The sequence below is a fragment of the Cebus imitator genome, unplaced genomic scaffold (assembly GCF_001604975.1).
Source record: "Cebus imitator isolate Cc_AM_T3 unplaced genomic scaffold, Cebus_imitator-1.0 Scaffold66, whole genome shotgun sequence".
In the NCBI taxonomy this organism is placed as follows: Eukaryota; Metazoa; Chordata; class Mammalia; order Primates; family Cebidae; genus Cebus; species Cebus imitator.
The window spans coordinates 6,288,828-6,306,500 of NW_016107381.1; the positions used below are offsets into that span (position 1 = coordinate 6,288,828).

At 40.9% G+C, this 17,673-nt stretch overlaps 1 protein-coding gene across 1 annotated transcript in view; it reads right to left on the reverse strand.

Moving 5' to 3' along the window:
* Nucleotides 1-17,673, reverse strand: part of CFDP1 (craniofacial development protein 1) — a 136,598-nt gene that overhangs the window by 87,252 nt on the left and 31,673 nt on the right. Inside the window, exon 5 of the mRNA XM_017530578.1 lies at nucleotides 14,871-14,990. Within this exon, the coding sequence (XP_017386067.1) occupies nucleotides 14,871-14,990 (120 nt within the window). The remainder of the gene's footprint in view (nucleotides 1-14,870; nucleotides 14,991-17,673) is intronic.

Sequence of the window (17,673 nt, forward strand, 5' to 3'; positions counted from 1 at the left end):
AAAAAAAAAAAAAGAAAGAAAGAAAGAAAAAAAAAAGCTATATAGGGTATCTGCACTTAATGCCCATGAACTTCCAATTTAGGCAAGATGGATGCTTAAGATAACCTAAACATTTTCCAGATAAAGACCTAGAAACACTAGATAAAATATACCAAAAATTATATTAAGTGTATAGCTAAACTCATAAGAAAGAAAGGGCAACTCCCGGGTGTTAGAATCAAAGAAGGAACTGAAAAACCACAGTAGAGCACATGAGAGGATATAGTGGTTACAGTGGCCAGGGTGGGGTAGGGGCAGACAGTTTCAATAACTTCCAGTCTGGGTTTTATTTGCCATGTGATAATAGGAATGGTCTTGGGCTTACAGATGGTAGAGAACTAGAACTGAGACGAAAAGTGGAAAGTCTATGCATCCTCAATGAAAGGAAGGAGTTAGAAAGAAAAAAAAAAAAAAAAAAATCACATAACAGCCCAGGGAACAGACAAGAAAGTATATCTAAGCTTTGGGCTGTAGTGGGTAGGAAGAAAGGTCTTTCAAGAATAGGAAAGAACCCTGGGCCTGCAACCCACATAGATTTGGGCTTTAAAATTATATTTTCAATTATAATATCTGAACGTTCTAGGCACTCCAAACCAAAGAATTAATATAAAAATTGGCCCAGGCCAGAGCATCTGGAAGCAGCAAATTCATCCCCACTTTAAAAAAAAAAACTTAGCCCCAGGTCATATAAGATCACACCACAGATAAAACCTTACTAAAGAGTAAAAACATATTAAACATGAAAGGAAATATGGACTATGAACTGAAGGACTTTTTTGAGAGTTAGCAATCAACTAAAACTTATGAGTAACAAAGATAAAATTTTTGGGCATATGACATGATCTAAGCTAAATCTCTGCCAAATTACCCCAGCAGTGGCACGTAGAATAGAGAGAGGAAGAGTGACTACAGGCTTTAAGTAAACTTAGGAAATGATTACAATAGTCAAAGTCCTTCAAAAGACTTTAGAAAATATTCTAATTACATAGAGAAAGACGCTTCAGAATGTAAGACCCGGGGCCAGGTACGATGGCTCATACCTGTAATCCCAGCACTTTCTGAGGCCAACACAAGAGGACTGCCTGCAGGCAGGAGATGGAAACCAGCCTGGGGTCAGACCCTGTCTTGATAAAAAAAAATTAAAATTAAAATAATTTATAAAAAAGAAAGAAAATAAGACCCAGAGAAAGGCAATGAGAGTGGAGATAAAATGAGAGGAGGAAGATATGAATGAATACTTAGAGACATTTTGAAAGTATAGTTAAAAGGACTTACTGGATTGGACAGTTAGGGGATGGGGGAGAGACAAGAAAGGGAAGAACTAAGGGTGACACTGAGCTTGAGGCCCAACTATTCCACAGGCAGTTTTGGCCCAGCAGACGAGAGCACTAGATCGGAGAGAAGCCTCAGAATCTAGCTCTCTCTCTTTGGCGAGCTACTTTATTTCAAAGGTTTGGTTTCTTCACTTCTGTAATAAGGAAGGATTTAGGGAAAATGAGTTAAATACTGGACCAGTTGTGGAGTCGATAGGATTCAAAATAAATTTCTTGCAAGCAACAAGAGATATAGGTCTGGAGCTCAGGAGAAAGGCAGTACTGAAAGGACAGAGCAGAGAGAGAATCATCAACGTTGAAAAGACGGTTAGAGCTGTAGCAGTAGATGACATTATTGATACATGAAGACAAGAGGCCTGTGAATCCTGGGAAAACCCTAAAGAAATATAGAAAAGGTAGCGGTAGAAAGCTCTGAGGCAATTAGCCAGGCAAAGTGGCACGTGCCTGTGGTCCTGGCTACATGGGAGGCTGAGGCAGGAGGATCACTTAAGCCCAGGAAGCAGAGGTCATAGTGAGCTGAGATCTCACCACTGCATTCCAGCCTGGGCGATGGGAGTGAAACCTCGTCTCAAAAGGAAAAAAAGAAAGCTCAGAGGCATACCAGTCTTACCGAGAAGGGGTATTCTGAGACAGTGTGCCATAATTAGATCACATAATATATTGAGAGAGAGCTGTGTTCCATTTTCCAATGCCAACTAATTTCCTGAGTGATCGATACAATATAAGCAAAATAAAAGTCTGTCGGCTGGGCGTGATGGCTCATGCCTGTAATCCCACCACTTTGGGAGGCCAAGGCAGGCAGATCACCTGAAGTCAGGAGTTTAAGACCGGCCTGACCAACATGGTGAAACCCTGCCTCTTAACAACAACAAAAAAAGTCTTTGTCACAGACCTTCCCTAGTATGTCTGGAAAACACTGATCCTTTGCTTTCATTATGGTGTTAAAAAAAAGTTCTACTTCAAATGGTTTAAAAAATATATTCTATAAAGACAGGTAGATACTTCATAATCTAAGCCTTTACACAGCTGAAATTCTGCCTGGCTTAGGCTTGCAGGATACTGTGTAATACAAAACCGACCCAAGTTAGCCCAAAAGGAAAGTGGTTACACCACATCGAAACTGAGAAATTAAGGTCTAACTGGTCCAACACAGGCTAAGTAAGTGTGCCTTTCTGAAACGGTATCAAAAACTTGGATTTAGGGGCCGGGCGCGGTGGCTCAAGCCTGTAATCCCAGCACTTTGGGAGGCCGAGGCGGGTGGATCACGAGGTCAAGAGATCGAGACCATCCTGGTCAACATGGTGAAACCCGTCTCTACTAAAACTACAAAAATTTAGCTGGGCATGGTGGCGCGTGTCTGTAGTCCCAGCTACTCAGGAGGCTGAGGCAGGAGAATTGCCTGAACCCAGGAGGCGGAGGTTGCGGTGAGCCACGATCGCACCATTGCACTCCAGCCTGGGTAACAAGAGCGAAACTCCGTCTCAAAAAAAAAAAAAAAAAACCTTGGATTTAGTTAACCCCACAGCACAACACAGAAACATGGCTGAAAAGCAGATACGATGCTTGTGGTTACTGTTCCAAAGGAAACGTTTCCTCCAACTTTTGCTTTGAAGCTAGTAACACTATCCAAGAGACCAAGATCAAGAGCGTTTTATACATGATATTCCTTGGATCTTTCTAATTCGCACTTCTTGCCAAACAAGTCATGTCATGCTCTATCCGACTGGGGAAAACTCTTCTCCTTTTGTTTCCACTTCCTACAGGCAGATCATCTCACAAGCAGCTAGGACTACAGGATCTCAGTTTAAAGCAGAAGCCAATGCAAAGCATGACTTTCTCCTGCTCATTCTCAAATTAGCAACTATTGAAATTGTACTACATTTCAAATTCAAGGAAATGCTAATAATCAAAAGGTTATGTCTTAAGCACCCAGAATTAGTAGGTCTAAAAGATGAGTGTTTGTTTAGAATCTTCCAGTTCCTCAATGATGGGAAAATATTAGCCTAGCATTAAATTATTTCAGCTTAAATTTATCACAGGTTCCTTTGGGTAATAGGGTTGTGGCAAGAATCCAAAATTCAAGTAACGAAATATAGTTAAGTGCTGGATGTCAGACCAGCCTGATTTTTAATCCTTGACCAAAATAATTAGAACACAGCTGCTCAGCCTCTCCCAAAAGAAAAATTCCTCAATCCAAATTAAAGTATCTAATATGAATCTTTCTGTACAATCAGAACCATTCATGAAATGACAGCAAGCTGCCTTTACAAGAACTTAATCAGAACATAAAAATCACTGATTGCTATGATTAGGATGAATGACATTCTTCCCTAATGTTAAAACATTTTGAAATAGCACCTTCCAACATGAAGGACCTAAGAGAGAAGCCGCACGTAGCATTTTCAAAGGATCAATAAGATACAGCCCCAAATTGGGCTCACAATTTATCTCAGCGTTTATAAAAGCCATATTTTTTTTTACTTGATCTCTTAAACTGAGGATTAATAAACTTCAATAATTTGATACAATATGGGAACTACCTACGGGAATATGTAAACCTTAATTTATTCATTCTGTAACATTTGACAAAGGCATAAAATAGTATTAGTTTAATAAAAAGTCTGTTTTGGTAATAGTCTTCAAAAGAGGAAAAATTTTGGCTGGGCATGGTGGCTCACGCCTGTAATCCCAGCACTTTGGAAGGCTAAGGTGGGTGTAACACCTGAGCTCAGGAGGCCAGTCTGACCAACATGGCAAAACCCCGTCTCTATTAAAAATACAAAAATTTGCAGGGCATGGTGGCACATGCCTGAGGCAGGAGAATTGTTTCAACTCAGGAGACAGGGGTTGCAGTGAGCCGAGATCCCACCACTGCCCTTCAGCTGGGATGACACAGCAAGATTCTGTCTCATAAAGAAAAAAGCAAGAGAAAAAAATTTTAAACCACCACACAAACCAGCAGGATATGAAGATACGGCTACTACAATGATCGTGGAGAAAACCCAGATAAATACACATTGGTAACTGCATGAAAACTGGTCTTCTCACATAATATTAGCATGACTTCAAATCGCTATTGCCTGTTTAGCAGCACCTATTAGAATTTAAGATGCACTTACCCAACGACCCAGCAATCCCACTTCTAAAATTCTGTCCTTCAGAAATAACAGCATGAGAACATAAAAAAACACATGTGTAAGGATTACCACAGAATCATTAACTGTAAAATTTGGAAAACTAGTAAATGTTCCTCAATAAGAGAAAGAGCACTCAAATTATGGAACAGTCACAAAATGGAGTACCAGGCAGACATAAAAAAATGTAGATGTTTATATTGAACCTGGAGAGATGCCCAAGATAGACTGTTAAGTAAAAATATAAGTTACAAGAAGAAATTAAAAATACACACACACACACATACACACACACACAGCAGACTAATACAGACAGGGTAGGTCCACTTTTAATTATATACGAATGCAATACATATATATATGTATATACACACACACAATATATATGTATATATAGTTTTTCCTACTCATTAATTTTAACTTATTCTTAATTTATTTTTAAATAAACCTTGATAGGTATGTATTGCAAGTACAGAGTAAATAGATTAGAAACTGAATAAGGAAAATAATTTTTAAAAGATTTTCCCATGAATACCTGGAATATTTTAAATCTATTAAAGGCAATTTCATTCACATTCTTGATTCAAAGATAGTATTCCAGGCCAAGCTGGTAACTGAGATAACTATGAATGGGGAGTCTTGTGACTAACATTAATATATGTCAATACAATACATTAGCATAACACAGGGAAGGATGGACACAAAACTGATCATCAGTTAACAGCTATCAGCTTCTAGGGATGAGAATTAAAAATCGGACAGGCAAAAAGGAACTTTCACTGTCTTCTCTCTGAAAAAATTTAAGTGGTGAGACTACAGGTCATTTTTACTTTCTTATTTATAATTAAAAAAAAAAACCAAAACAACAAAAAAGGTTTTTGTATCCCAAGGAAAAAAATGAGAGAAGAAAAATCATTTCTCACTTTCTAAACATAATGGTAGAGCTGAAAAAAGTAAATTCTAATACAGGGAAAAAGTAGAAACTGCACAGTACATAGAAATCTCATAGCAAGAGACTAATCTAATTAGGCGAAGAAAAATGTACAGCACTCTTTTGTATACCCAATCTTAAGAACGCTTCTTAATGCTTCCTGGGATCTTGCCAAAGACAGGCTAACTTTTCAGGGGGAATTCTGCCCTCTAGTGTACACTAAACGAAGTTAAAGCCCTATGAAACAATAATAAACTACTATTTTAAAGTTAACCAAAGTATTTTCACTTCATTTCTAGGGTATCATAATCATCTTTTTAAATGAAGGTCTTCACATCCTTGTTCCCAAATCAATTTATACCATCATACTAAGTAACTTTTATGACTATCATAACTTCACATTACCTATTCTATTATTCTATTCTGTACACATCCAAGACGCACCTAAAGTTACTCATTTTTCACACCAAGAGAATGTGGCACAACCACGGATACAGGAATATGACAATATGAAGTTTTAAAAGTCTTTGATCCTAGCAAACCACCATGGCACATGTATTTCTAGGTAACAAACCTGCATGTTCTGCACATGTATCTTGGAACTTAAAGTAAAATTAAAAAAAAAAAAAATTGTGATCCTGATAAACATCTGTCTCTTAAAATCACAGTTTTGAAACTTGTTGGCACTATAATTTGAGGCTAAGAGCAAAGGAAAAAGGCTGCTGTGTGTAATAAACTTCATCTCTTCACAGAATTTTCTAAGAACACTAGAATTTATTTAACTCCAGGCAACCTTGAAAATCACTATAGGTAATTCCTAGGTTCAGGGTACTTGCTGTAGGTATTCAGTCCAAACTCACAGAGGTTACATCATCCCGGTGACCACAAATGAAAAAAGTTTTTGCTTTGAAACCTTTTTGGCCGGGCACAGCAGCTCATGCCTACAATCCAAGCACTTTAGGAGGCCGAGGCAGGTGGATTGCTTGAGGTCAGGAGTTTGAAACCAGCTTGGCCAACATGGTGAAACCCCGTCTCTACCAAAAATACAAAAATTAGCCAGGCAAGGTAGTGGGCGCCTGTAATTCCAGCTACCCGGGAGGCCAAATCAGGAGGATCACTTGAACCTGAGAGGTGAAGGCTGCAGTGAGCTGAGATGTCAACAATGCACTCCAGCCTGGCGACAGAGCAAGACTCCATCCCAAAAAACAAAAATCTTTTCTATGTTTGGAGTCTCATTCAGATGCTCACATTGGCAAGGACTTTATTTCATGATCAAAATTATCAGATATCCTCTCCTCTTCCAAAAGGATAACACTAGACTTTCCATTCATACTTATCTCAGTTACTAGCTTAGCCAGGAATAATAGCTTTGAATTAAGATGTGAATGAAACTGCCTTTAATAGATTCAAAATACTCCAAATATTCATGAGAAAATCTTTTAAATATTATTTTCCTTATTCAATTTCTAATCCATTTACTCTGTACCTGCAATACCTATAAAGGTTTATTTAAAAACAAATTAAGAATAAGTTAAAAACAAATGAAGCAGGGTATTAGCATCCACTGAAGAACATGAAGGTGAAAGTCAGGTACAGGATATTCTTGCTTCTACACAAATCACGTCTTTCTGAAGTAACAGTACCACCAGGGCTGCCAAAATCAATCATTTCCATTGTCACCATTAGTTCCTGAAATATCCTATTAAAAGCTATTTCTAGCCAGTCCTATCCTGGAACAAAAGCTGCCAGAAGAAATGCACTTGACATGAGCTAGGCAAAGATATCTCCTACCTGGCTCTCTGTCAACATATAAGTTGCCCACAGTGTAGGATTCAGACCTCAGTAGGAGTTGATTACCTACAGAAACAGTAATAGCCATTATTCCCACATCACATCTTGTCTACAGTTGTTGCTGACAGGTATGAATGTACAAACACACCTGGAACTCATTTTTTAAAATGTGTTAGACCTTCACTTTCATGAGACACGAATGATACAGAAGCACAGAAAATGGTTATGGATTAATGAGGAAAATGCTTACAAAGAAAAAAGGGGGAAACAGTCCTCTTACTTTCTTCAAAAATAACAAAATACCTTTTGAAGAGTTCCTCATCAGTTACAAAACTGGAAAGAGGCTCTTTTAACAAAAACCGCAGATCAGGAGGATAAGAAAAAGCAGTGGCAACAGCAAAGTGGCTGAGAGACCAGGCTTTGGTCTCAAATAGATTTGGGCTGCAATCTGAGCTCGATCAATCATCAACCATGTAACTTTAACAAGTTAAGGGTGCCTCTCCGAGTGTCAGTGTCCTCATCTGTGAAATGGGCAGAAAGTTAGGGCCTACCTCTTGGAATGTTTATGCGGGTTAAGTGAAATAACACATGTAAAACATTTAGCATTGTGCCTTAAATGTGGCAAAGTAGTCAATAAATAGGATTTATTTATTCTTTCAAAAAGGGTAAAGAATATTTAACCTGTAATCTGAGAAGATAGTATATTTGGTATTTAATCTAAAGAACAAATTGTTTCCCAGAGGAAATTAACATGGTCATCGAAGGGAAACATGTGACCCTAGAGTGGGAAAAGCAGTTGCCTACAGGAACCATGCAGGTAAAATAAATGAGTAAAGCCACCGAGTAGGGACCACAAAAGAGCAAATCCCATCTACTGTGTGACACCCCAGTGCTGTCACAGATGAAGAGGGAGGGTAGTGGCAGAAATGTTCATTCCTCAAGAAAAGCCAGTAATCCAGATTTTCATGTCAACTTTCCAGAGTTTTAAATATTCGTCAAATGAGGGGATTGGGAGAGATCACCCCGTTAACTCCTCAGACAGGAAGACTCTGCTGAACAAACCAAAGGTTCCTGGGGACTGATTACATACACCGAATTTTGACAAACCACAGCGGTCAGCATTACTGACTTCTCAGTCTTTAGTCTGGGTCTTGTATCTTCAATATGGCACTGTGAGGGATTCTGTGTCATCTATCTTTGGAGAAAACATTGCCACACTTATATTACCTCTGATGTTGTTTGAGACTCAACATTAAGGCTTTCTTTTTTTTCATTCCATAGATCAAGAAGACAAGGCTAAAACTACATGGGAAAATGATGTCTTTCACTCTTAAGTTATATTGCTTTAGGTCATTCTCAATCTATAAGGAGGCAACTAAACAGTAGGCCCTTAAACAAGCCAATGTCTATGGGTAGGATCACAAATTTTAATGACACTGATGGTGGACTGCTGTTGGAATGAAGTAAATAGTAAATGTTGGCTTGAAAACAGGTAGCAAATGTGGGGTTGAAGGCTGGCCAGCCAGATACCAGGAAAGGCTGAAAAAACTGGACGCGAGCAGCTACAGTACTGGTAGTAAGGTCTGGGGAGTGAGGGGAGAGGCAGATCAAGAGCGTGGAATGAAAAGACCATGGGAATTTAGACACGCTAAGCTTTGTGCTTTCTACTACCAAATGTAGGAGAGTAATTTTTGTAGTCTGATTCCTGCCTCTAATTAAACTTGGGCTTATTCCATTCCCAAAACATAAACTTTGGCTTTTTATAGCCTAAGCAGTGTGCTATTTTAAACACATAGAGGAAATGCATTTTCAGTTACAAACATCTGCTCCTCTAAATCTGTTCTTATTTCTGAATCTGTGCTTATCTTAGCAAAAGATGTGGGACAGGATGTTTTACTCTCCTGCTCTGATTTTCTTGTACTGCTTAAATCTGTTTAGAGAGAGGAAAATAAACAAATAAAGTGTTTCTGCAGGACAATTTCTATAAACTGAAGTAGCTCCCAAAATGAAAAAAGTCTGTGGGAAAAAATTTTGATGACATTAATTTTCTTTTAATATATTAGATTACTCCTGTAGATCCTTCCCTTGAAAAGACTTTCTGGCTAGGCGCAGTGGCTCACGCCTGTAATCCCAGTACTTTGGGAGGCTGAGGCTGGTGGATCACAAGGTCAGTAGTTCAAAACCGGCCTGGCCAAGATGGTGAAGCCCCTGTCTCTACTAAAAATACAAAACATTAGCTGGGTGTGGTGGCAGGTACCTGTAATCCCAGCTACTCAGAGGCTGAGGCAGAGAACTGCTTGAACCCAGGAAGTGGAGGCTGCACTGAACCGACATTGTGCCACTACACTTCAGCCTGGGCAAAAGAGCAAGACTCCATCTCAAAAAAAAAAAAAAGACTTTCTATTCACTGTTGGCAGATACTAATATTTGAAATGATAAAATGTGCCTGCTCAGATACCCCAGATCAGCTGAATTCCTCCTGGCCCCATCTTTTCCCAAGCACAATTGTAATTGTAAAGCTTTTTGAGATACATTTCATAAAAATGAGCATACCAACCTTGAAGGTCATTCTGGATTTATTTAGAAATCCAAGGTTCACAGTATCATAATTAAACACGTACATTTTCATTCTTTATTTTTTGAAACAAAGCCTTGCTGTCTTGGTGCAGTGGTGCGATCTTGGATCACTGCAACCTCTGCCTCCCAGGTTCAAGCGATTCTCCTGCCTCAGCCTCTTGAGAAGCTGGAATTACAGGTGTGTGCCACCACGCCCAGCTAATTTTTCTATTTTTAGTAGAGATGGGGTTTCACCATGTTGGTCAGGCTGGGCTCGAACTCCTGACCTTGTGATCTGCCCAACTCAGCCTCCCACAGTGCTGGGATTACAGACATGAGCCACCATGTCTGGCCAAACATGTATATTTTCCTGTAAAACTCTGAGGACTTTTACTCAGGCACTTGGCAGACATATCCTTGTAATGTGTTATGTTCTATCAGGGCTTTCAAAGAAACTGATTTTGGTCAAATTTCACTTTATTCCGTTTATAAGGGAGTCAGCATTCATTACTCCACCGAAAAATATTTCGCTTGAAAAGCTCCCGCAATAGCTCCTGGTTGGCCCCTAGATTCCCTCCACACTTTTTCCCACATTGCTCTCTGCTCTAGGAGCTGCTCTGTACTGACAGTCCAATGAAGATTCTCTCCTTAAACCAAACTAGTCAGACTCCACTGAGCCCTCTTCTCAATGAAGCCTTGACATTGGACCCTGCCCTTGCTGGGCCTGCGCAGCCCAGTTTTAGAAAGAATTTTGTGCCAAGTCAGTTTAGAGAGAATCCCTTACCCTTGATATCTGATCACACTAGCCAGCCCTGAGCAAGAATCCCCCATCCTTGACATCTCCTCTTAGTAATTTTCTATCCACTGACCACCTGCCTCCTGATTCTGCTGTAAATCCCCAGCTGTCTTTGTTGTATTTGGAGTTGAGCCCTCTCTCTCTCCCCTAGAGATGGTCTTGACAATCACTGCAATAGTTTTGGATAAAATATTCTCATGGTTTTAACAAGTATCAGAATATTCTTCAATAAGCCTCAATAAGAGGGCAATGGAGTGCCCCTAAGAAACTGCAGAGAGAGAAGAAACAGATCTGGGTATTCATTCCCTTGGCTTCCTCCTGGGGGAAGTCCACCACTTTACAGAAGTCTCAGCTCCTGTCAGGAGGTCCATTCCACCTAACCCTGTCTTCCCCTGCCATTAACTACTCCCACTCTTGCCCTTTCAGGCCTAGGGGTGGTAATGGAGTCTCATTATTACCAGCCCCAGGGAGGCCACAATATTTCTATCCCTGTGGTTTTCCACCACTTTGTGAGTATTAACTCTCCTTGAAGTATCACATTTGAGAATGCCATCTATTTCCTGCTGGGTCTCCCAAATAAAGATATTATCTCAGAGATTTCTTATTCTAAAAAGGCTATTAGCAGCCAGACACAGTGGCTCACACCTGTAATCCCAGCACTTTGGGAGGCGAATCACCTGAGGTCGGGAGTTTGAGACCAGCCTGACCAATATGGAGAAACCACGTCTCTACTAAAAATACAGAATTAGCCAGGTGTGGTGGCACATGCCTGTAATCCCAGCTACTGAGGAGGCTAAGGCAGGGGAATTGCTTGAACCCGGGGTGGGGGGTGGGAGGGGCAGAGGTTGTGGTGAGCTGAGATTATGCCATTGCACTCCCGCCTGGGCAACAAGAGCGAAACTCTGTCTCAAAAAAAAAAGTCAGGCATGGAAATAAGCTGATTTTAAGCTGCCATTCTCTATTCTCTAGTTATTTTTATAATTATAGTAACAAAGAGTATTTTCTGAAATACACGGTTTCCAAATAGAATCTCTAAGCATCAACAGGGATTATTTAAGAAGAAATATCCATGGAAACTAGAAGTGAAAACAGTGTTAGCTAGCCAGGCGCGGTGGCTCACGCCTATAATCCCAGCACTTTGGGAGGCCGAGGTGGGATCATGAGGTCAAGAGATTGAGACCATCCTGGCCAATACGGTGAAACCCCATCTCTACTAAAAATACAAAAATTATCTGGGCGTGATGGTGCACACCTGTAGTCCCAGCTACTCAGGAGGCTGAGGCAGGAGAATCTCTTGAATCAGAGAGGTAGAGGTTGCAGTGAGCCAAGATTGTGCCACTGCACTCCAGCCTGGCAACAGAGCAAGACTCTGTCAAAAATAAATAAATAAATAAAAATTTATGGCCGGGCGCGGTGGCTCAAGCCTGTAATCCCAGCACTTTGGGAGGCCGAGGCGGGTGGATCACGAGGTCAAGAGATCGAGACCATCCTGGTCAAGATGGTGAAACCCCGTCTCTACTAAAACTACAAAAAATTAGCTGGGCATGGTGGCACGTGCCTGTAATCCCAGCTACTCAGGAGGCTGAGGCAGGAGAATTGCCTGAACCCGGGAGGCGGAGGCTGCGGTGAGCCGAGATCGCGCCATTGCACTCCAGCCTGGGTAATAAGAGCGAAACTCCGTCTCAAAAGAAAAAAAAATAATAACAATAATGTTAGCTGAAACTAACCAGAAACCTAAGAAGAGCTTCTTTACCTTTATTTCCTTCCATCTGGTAGTTATACCCAGAGGTAACTTTCATAGTGATACTTTTAATAAGTGCAAGAAACACTGTAATAATACCAGATACAAACCTGGCAACTCGTAATCGCCTGCTGAAGGCTAATTCCATACGTAGTCTAGAGCAGTATTTGTCAAATTCAGGTTGCAGTTGATTGTGAAACCAATTCAGCAGGTCAAAACAGTTTTTTAAATGACACATCTATATACAATAATGTAAAACAGAAAATCAGAGCATATTATACATAGTAAGGGTAAAGATTTCACCAAATTTTTAGCTCACCTTTTTACATAACTATTTTTACAGATGTACTAGGGTATAACGTAAAATGTATTCCTTACGATGGGTGGCAGTCAAGGAAGTTTGAAAGCTACTGGTCTAAAGAGAACCCCCTCCAAACAATACAATAAATCTAAAGCTAAAAACATGTTGTTTCAGCCTATAGCTTCAAATTTTAAAAATCCTAAATAGCTTGTTACCCAGTATAAACACATCAGTAACTGAAATAAAAATTCTGTAAAACAGTATTTACTCTTGTTTTTCCTCAGGTGGGAGTGCAGTGGTGCAATCTCAGCTCACTACAACCCATGCCTCCCGGGTTCAAGCGATTTTGCTGCCTCAGCCTCCTGGGTAGCTGGGATTACAGGCAAGCGCCATCATGCCCGGCTAATTTTTCAATTTTGAGTAGACACGGGGTTTCACCATGTTGGCCAGGCTGGAAAACAGCATCTACTCTTACAACAAGTGGTGTGCTCTGCTATTTTCTCTTAACTGATTATTGGAAACCACAGCTTGCAAAGTACTTGCCTAGAGTATTAACAGGGCCAGGTCTGGAGAATTCTGTTCTACAGCTGCCTTCATTTGATTTTATGTCATTTCTACTGTGGTAGCAAGCAGCAAAATCCTCTTCCTCCTCGTGTTTTTGTGTAACTAGTACATGACTTCTGCTCAGCGGGAGAGAAACACCCTGAGTATGGAGCAGATAAAGATGTAACAGATGAGGAAGTGGTCCGATCCACACATCCTGCCATTCTTTGCCATGGTATATGCTGACAGCTGCATCTTACTACAAAGCACCTGCAGCTCATAGCCTGAGGGCAGAGGGCAAAAATTGTGCCAAAGCAGCTCTGAGCCAATGTCAGCTGGGCACTAGAGGTTAAACATCCCACCCTCCTCGGCCCTCACTGTGTTCTTCCCAGTAGGAATGAGTGCCAGCTACCACCAGCAGTCATCTGCTTGATAACTCACCCTTTACTGGCTTCTTTCCTCTCTTGCACCCTCTCTACTGGGGCTTCCTGGATTCATCTCTCACATAAATGACATGCGCTTAAATCTTTATCTCAGGATCTGTTTCTGGATAAATGCAACCTAAGAGAGTAAACTAGTATAAATGTTGTTTACAGCCAGGGCTGCAAAGATGGGGAAGGCCTGCAAAGATGGGGAAGGCCTGCCCTAAAAAAGCTCATGCTCCAACAGGAAAATCAACGCTTTTTTAAAAAATGTAAAACAAAACTTTACTGTTCATAGCAATGACAGGTATGCTTGAGGAGAGAAGGAAGAGGGGACAATCTCTGACTGAAGGGTCACAGAAGCCAGTGTAGAAGACTATGCAGAACCCCCCACAGGAGTCAGATGGGTAGTCAGGGCTATCCATGGTGTGGGTCTATGTTCATTTCCCTGTAGGCAACAGTCTTAAGCCTTCCTTATTTAGTGTAACGCTTTACTTCTCACATTTAGGTTAAGAAGAAAAGAATTTTTGCCTCTTCCAAAAAGAAAGAATTCTAGCCTTCAGCTAAAAATAACTCAAGTAATATGGAAAATATGAAGGGAGAAAACTATTAAGTTCCTGACAATGTGTTAAGAAAACTATTTGTAAATCTTCTTTGATCTTTTTATGTTCCTCTGAGATCCTGGGGGATGAGAGTGAGTATTCAACCCAAATCTTCATGAAAAGTTCTGATGAATGCTGATATTTTCATTCAAAAAGTATCACTTTTAAATGTAAAATTTACATGTTCAGCTTTGTGTTTGTTCAATTACTACAAACTAGGAGTTCTTTTAGGCATCCAATGAGAAAGCTATAGCTAATTTTCTTTTCTTTTTCTTTAAAGAGACAGGATCTCTCTCTGTCACACAGGCTGGAGTACAGTGGCACAATCACCGCAGCCTCAACCTCCTGGGCTCAAGTGATACTCCTGCCTCAGCCTCCACAGTAGCTGGGACATAGGTGCAAGCCACCATACCCGGTTAATTTTTTTTTTTTGTAGAGACAGGGTCCTACTGTATTGCCCAGACTGGTCACAAACTCCTGGGCTCAAGCAATCCTCCTGAGAAAGCTATGGCTAATTCTCCTTTGCATCTTCCATTCTGGTAAATACTTCAGCAAAGGCAAAGCAGCATCATAATTCTCTCTCTCAGGGAAGAAGTCTGCTCTGCAGTGAAAGCAGGTATTTGCACTGAAAGCTTCTCCAATGTGCGAAGTACATCTGGGACTGAGATTCAAATACTCACCCTGACCCGGCAGGGAGTGATGGTGGAGCTGAAGGGACATTAGCCTGTGGTTTTTCTTTCTCATTCTGCTTGAAGAAGGATTTGGCCTCTTTAGATGTAGCATCCACTTCCTTAGTCACCCTGTGCCAAGGAAAAAGACATAAAGTTTGCAAGAAGAATAAAGAGAAAGAAACAAACTAGAAAAGGGAATAAAGACAACTAGAAAAAGATCCACTGGGCTTTCAATAAATTCTGGATGTTCAGCTTTATGATAAAAGTTTACTACAGTTAACTTTCAATGAAGACATTTTCCCTCGCTAAAATTAACAAGTGAAACAACAACGTGTATAAATTTTATCTCCCTAAAATCCTCTCCATGACTTGTCAGCATGAAACACACTCGGGTGGTCACTACTAAATCTGCATGCTGGGTTACTGACGTGAAAGCTGAAAAAGGACCTCACACTGCACCCCACAAGCAGATTAGCACTCAGAGCTAAAGGCCCAGTGAAAGCTGAGATGCAGAGATGGAATATCAGGAATATGGGCAATAAAATTGGGAAATAATCCTTAGGGTAGCATTATTTCAAAGAGAAAAGCAAGAGTTTAAAAAAAAAAATTGAGAAGACTCTGCAGAAGGGTCCTATTCTATATCCAAAACAACCCAAAGATGAAACAAAATCCCTTAAAACAGGCTAAATTAGCAATAATTTGGGAATGGATGAAAGGAACATGACTGAGAATTCTGTCTAATTTCAAATCTGAAAAAATTATCTTCACTAAAACTGAGTCCTAAAGGATCAAATAAAGGTATTTATAGTACCTGATAGAGAGAAGAAATGTCTAATCCCTGCCTAGGCTTGCCAGGTTAACAAAAACACCTAAGGAATGTGGTTTAAATTCAGTCTATTACGGCCGGCTGCAGTGGCCTCTTTTGTAGTGCCCTGACAAGTTTGTTTTTTTTTAAAACAGGCCAGGTACAGTGGCTCATGCCTGCAATCTCAGCTCTTTGGAAGGCTAAGGTGGGCAGATTATTTGCAGTCAGGAGTTCGAGACCAGCCTGGCCAACATGGTGAAACACTAGCTCTACTAAAAGTACAAAAATTAACTGGGTATGGTGGTGTGTGCCTGTAATCCCAGCTACTTGGGAGGCTGACACAGAACTGCTTGAACCTGGGAGGCAGAGGCTGCAGTGAGCCAAGATAGCATCACTGCACTCCAGCCTGGGCAACAGAGCAAGACTGTGTCTCAAAAAAAAAAAAAAAAGAAAGAAAAAAAATACAAAGAAGATACTTCCCTACACGAGTGACGCTGAACTTGGAGCTGAACTTGGATACGTGACTTGCTTCAAAGGCGAATGAGGTATTAGCTCATCTGAGAGGAAGAGAAGGTTAAACATATTTATGCTGTTTCTCTTGCCCCTTAAATTCGTCCCTTAAGTCATAAGGAGAATATACCTCGACCAGCTGGTCCAAGATGGCAGAAAGACACATGCTGCAGATCTGAACCCAACAAACAAGCAGCTCGGAGATGAGCTGAGCTGAGCTGAATCTAAGTCACTCAATCGCAAATACTCAGAGGTACACGAGCAACAAATAAATGCTTATCATTGTATATCACTGAGTTTTGGAATGGTGTGCTATGCAGAAATACTGTAGCAATAGCTGACTGACACATTTATATTTTGTAAGAAAACTGAAATTCAAGGTTATGTTACTTATTCAAGGCTATCCTGAGATTAAGTAGCAATCACACAGAGAGCCCTACAGCAGACAGTATATTCCAAAGATGGTATTTCCCATCCCCACACACTCTTCCAGAACGCTGATACTACCTCAGTTAGTATCACTCTGTAATCCCAGACTCCCTCTGTTAGTATCACTCTGTAATCCCTGACTCACCCTCCCAATTAGAGGGGGAGTCTGTGTCACCATCCCTTGAAAGTGAATGGGCCTTTGTGGCTGTCTCAACTCATGGAGTTCTGTGGAAGTGGCACAACATGACATCTGAGACTAGCAAATAAAAGATGATAAATCTTTCACCTGGCATGCTCTCTCTGTCTGTCTGACAGAGATGACAAGACTCCAGACAGAGATGGGCCACCCCCTTACCCCGTCTCTCTCAGGATGCACCTCTGAAACTCCAAGTTATCACCCAAGAAGTCTGGCTACTCTACAGCCACTATGTTGGAGAGATCACATAGGAAGATCACACAGAGATGCCTCAGATGCCTGTACCAACCCCCAGGTGTTTGAGCCTTCCCAGCTCTGGCATCAGACACCGGAGTAAGGAAACCTGTGAAGTGGTTCCATACTTAGTCACTGTCTGATTACAACTGTACAAGAGACCCTGAGTAAGAACTGCCTAGCTAAGCTCAGCTACCCCTGGAACCAAGAGAAATTATAAAAAAAACAATTGTTTTTTAAAGCTATTAAATGTTGAGGTGCTTTCTTACACCATTTAAAAAATACCCAAAATAAACCTACATCCAAATTTCAGGCTTAATGAAGGGTTCTAGAGTAGTAAACTAGAAAGAGTATCTTTAAATTTCCTGTGCAGGCACGGTGGGTCACACCTATAATCCCAGCACTTTGGGAGGCTGAGGCGGGTGGGATCACCAGGTGCAGAAATCGAGACCATCCTGGTCAACATGGTGAAACCCCGTCTCTACTAAAAATACAAAAATTAGCTGGGCATGGTGGCACATGCCTGTAGTCTCAGGTACTCAGGAGGCTGAGGCAGGAGAATTGCTTGAAGCCAGAAGGCGGAGGTTGCGGTGAGCCGATATCGCGCCATTGCACTCCAGCCTGGGTAACAAGAGTGA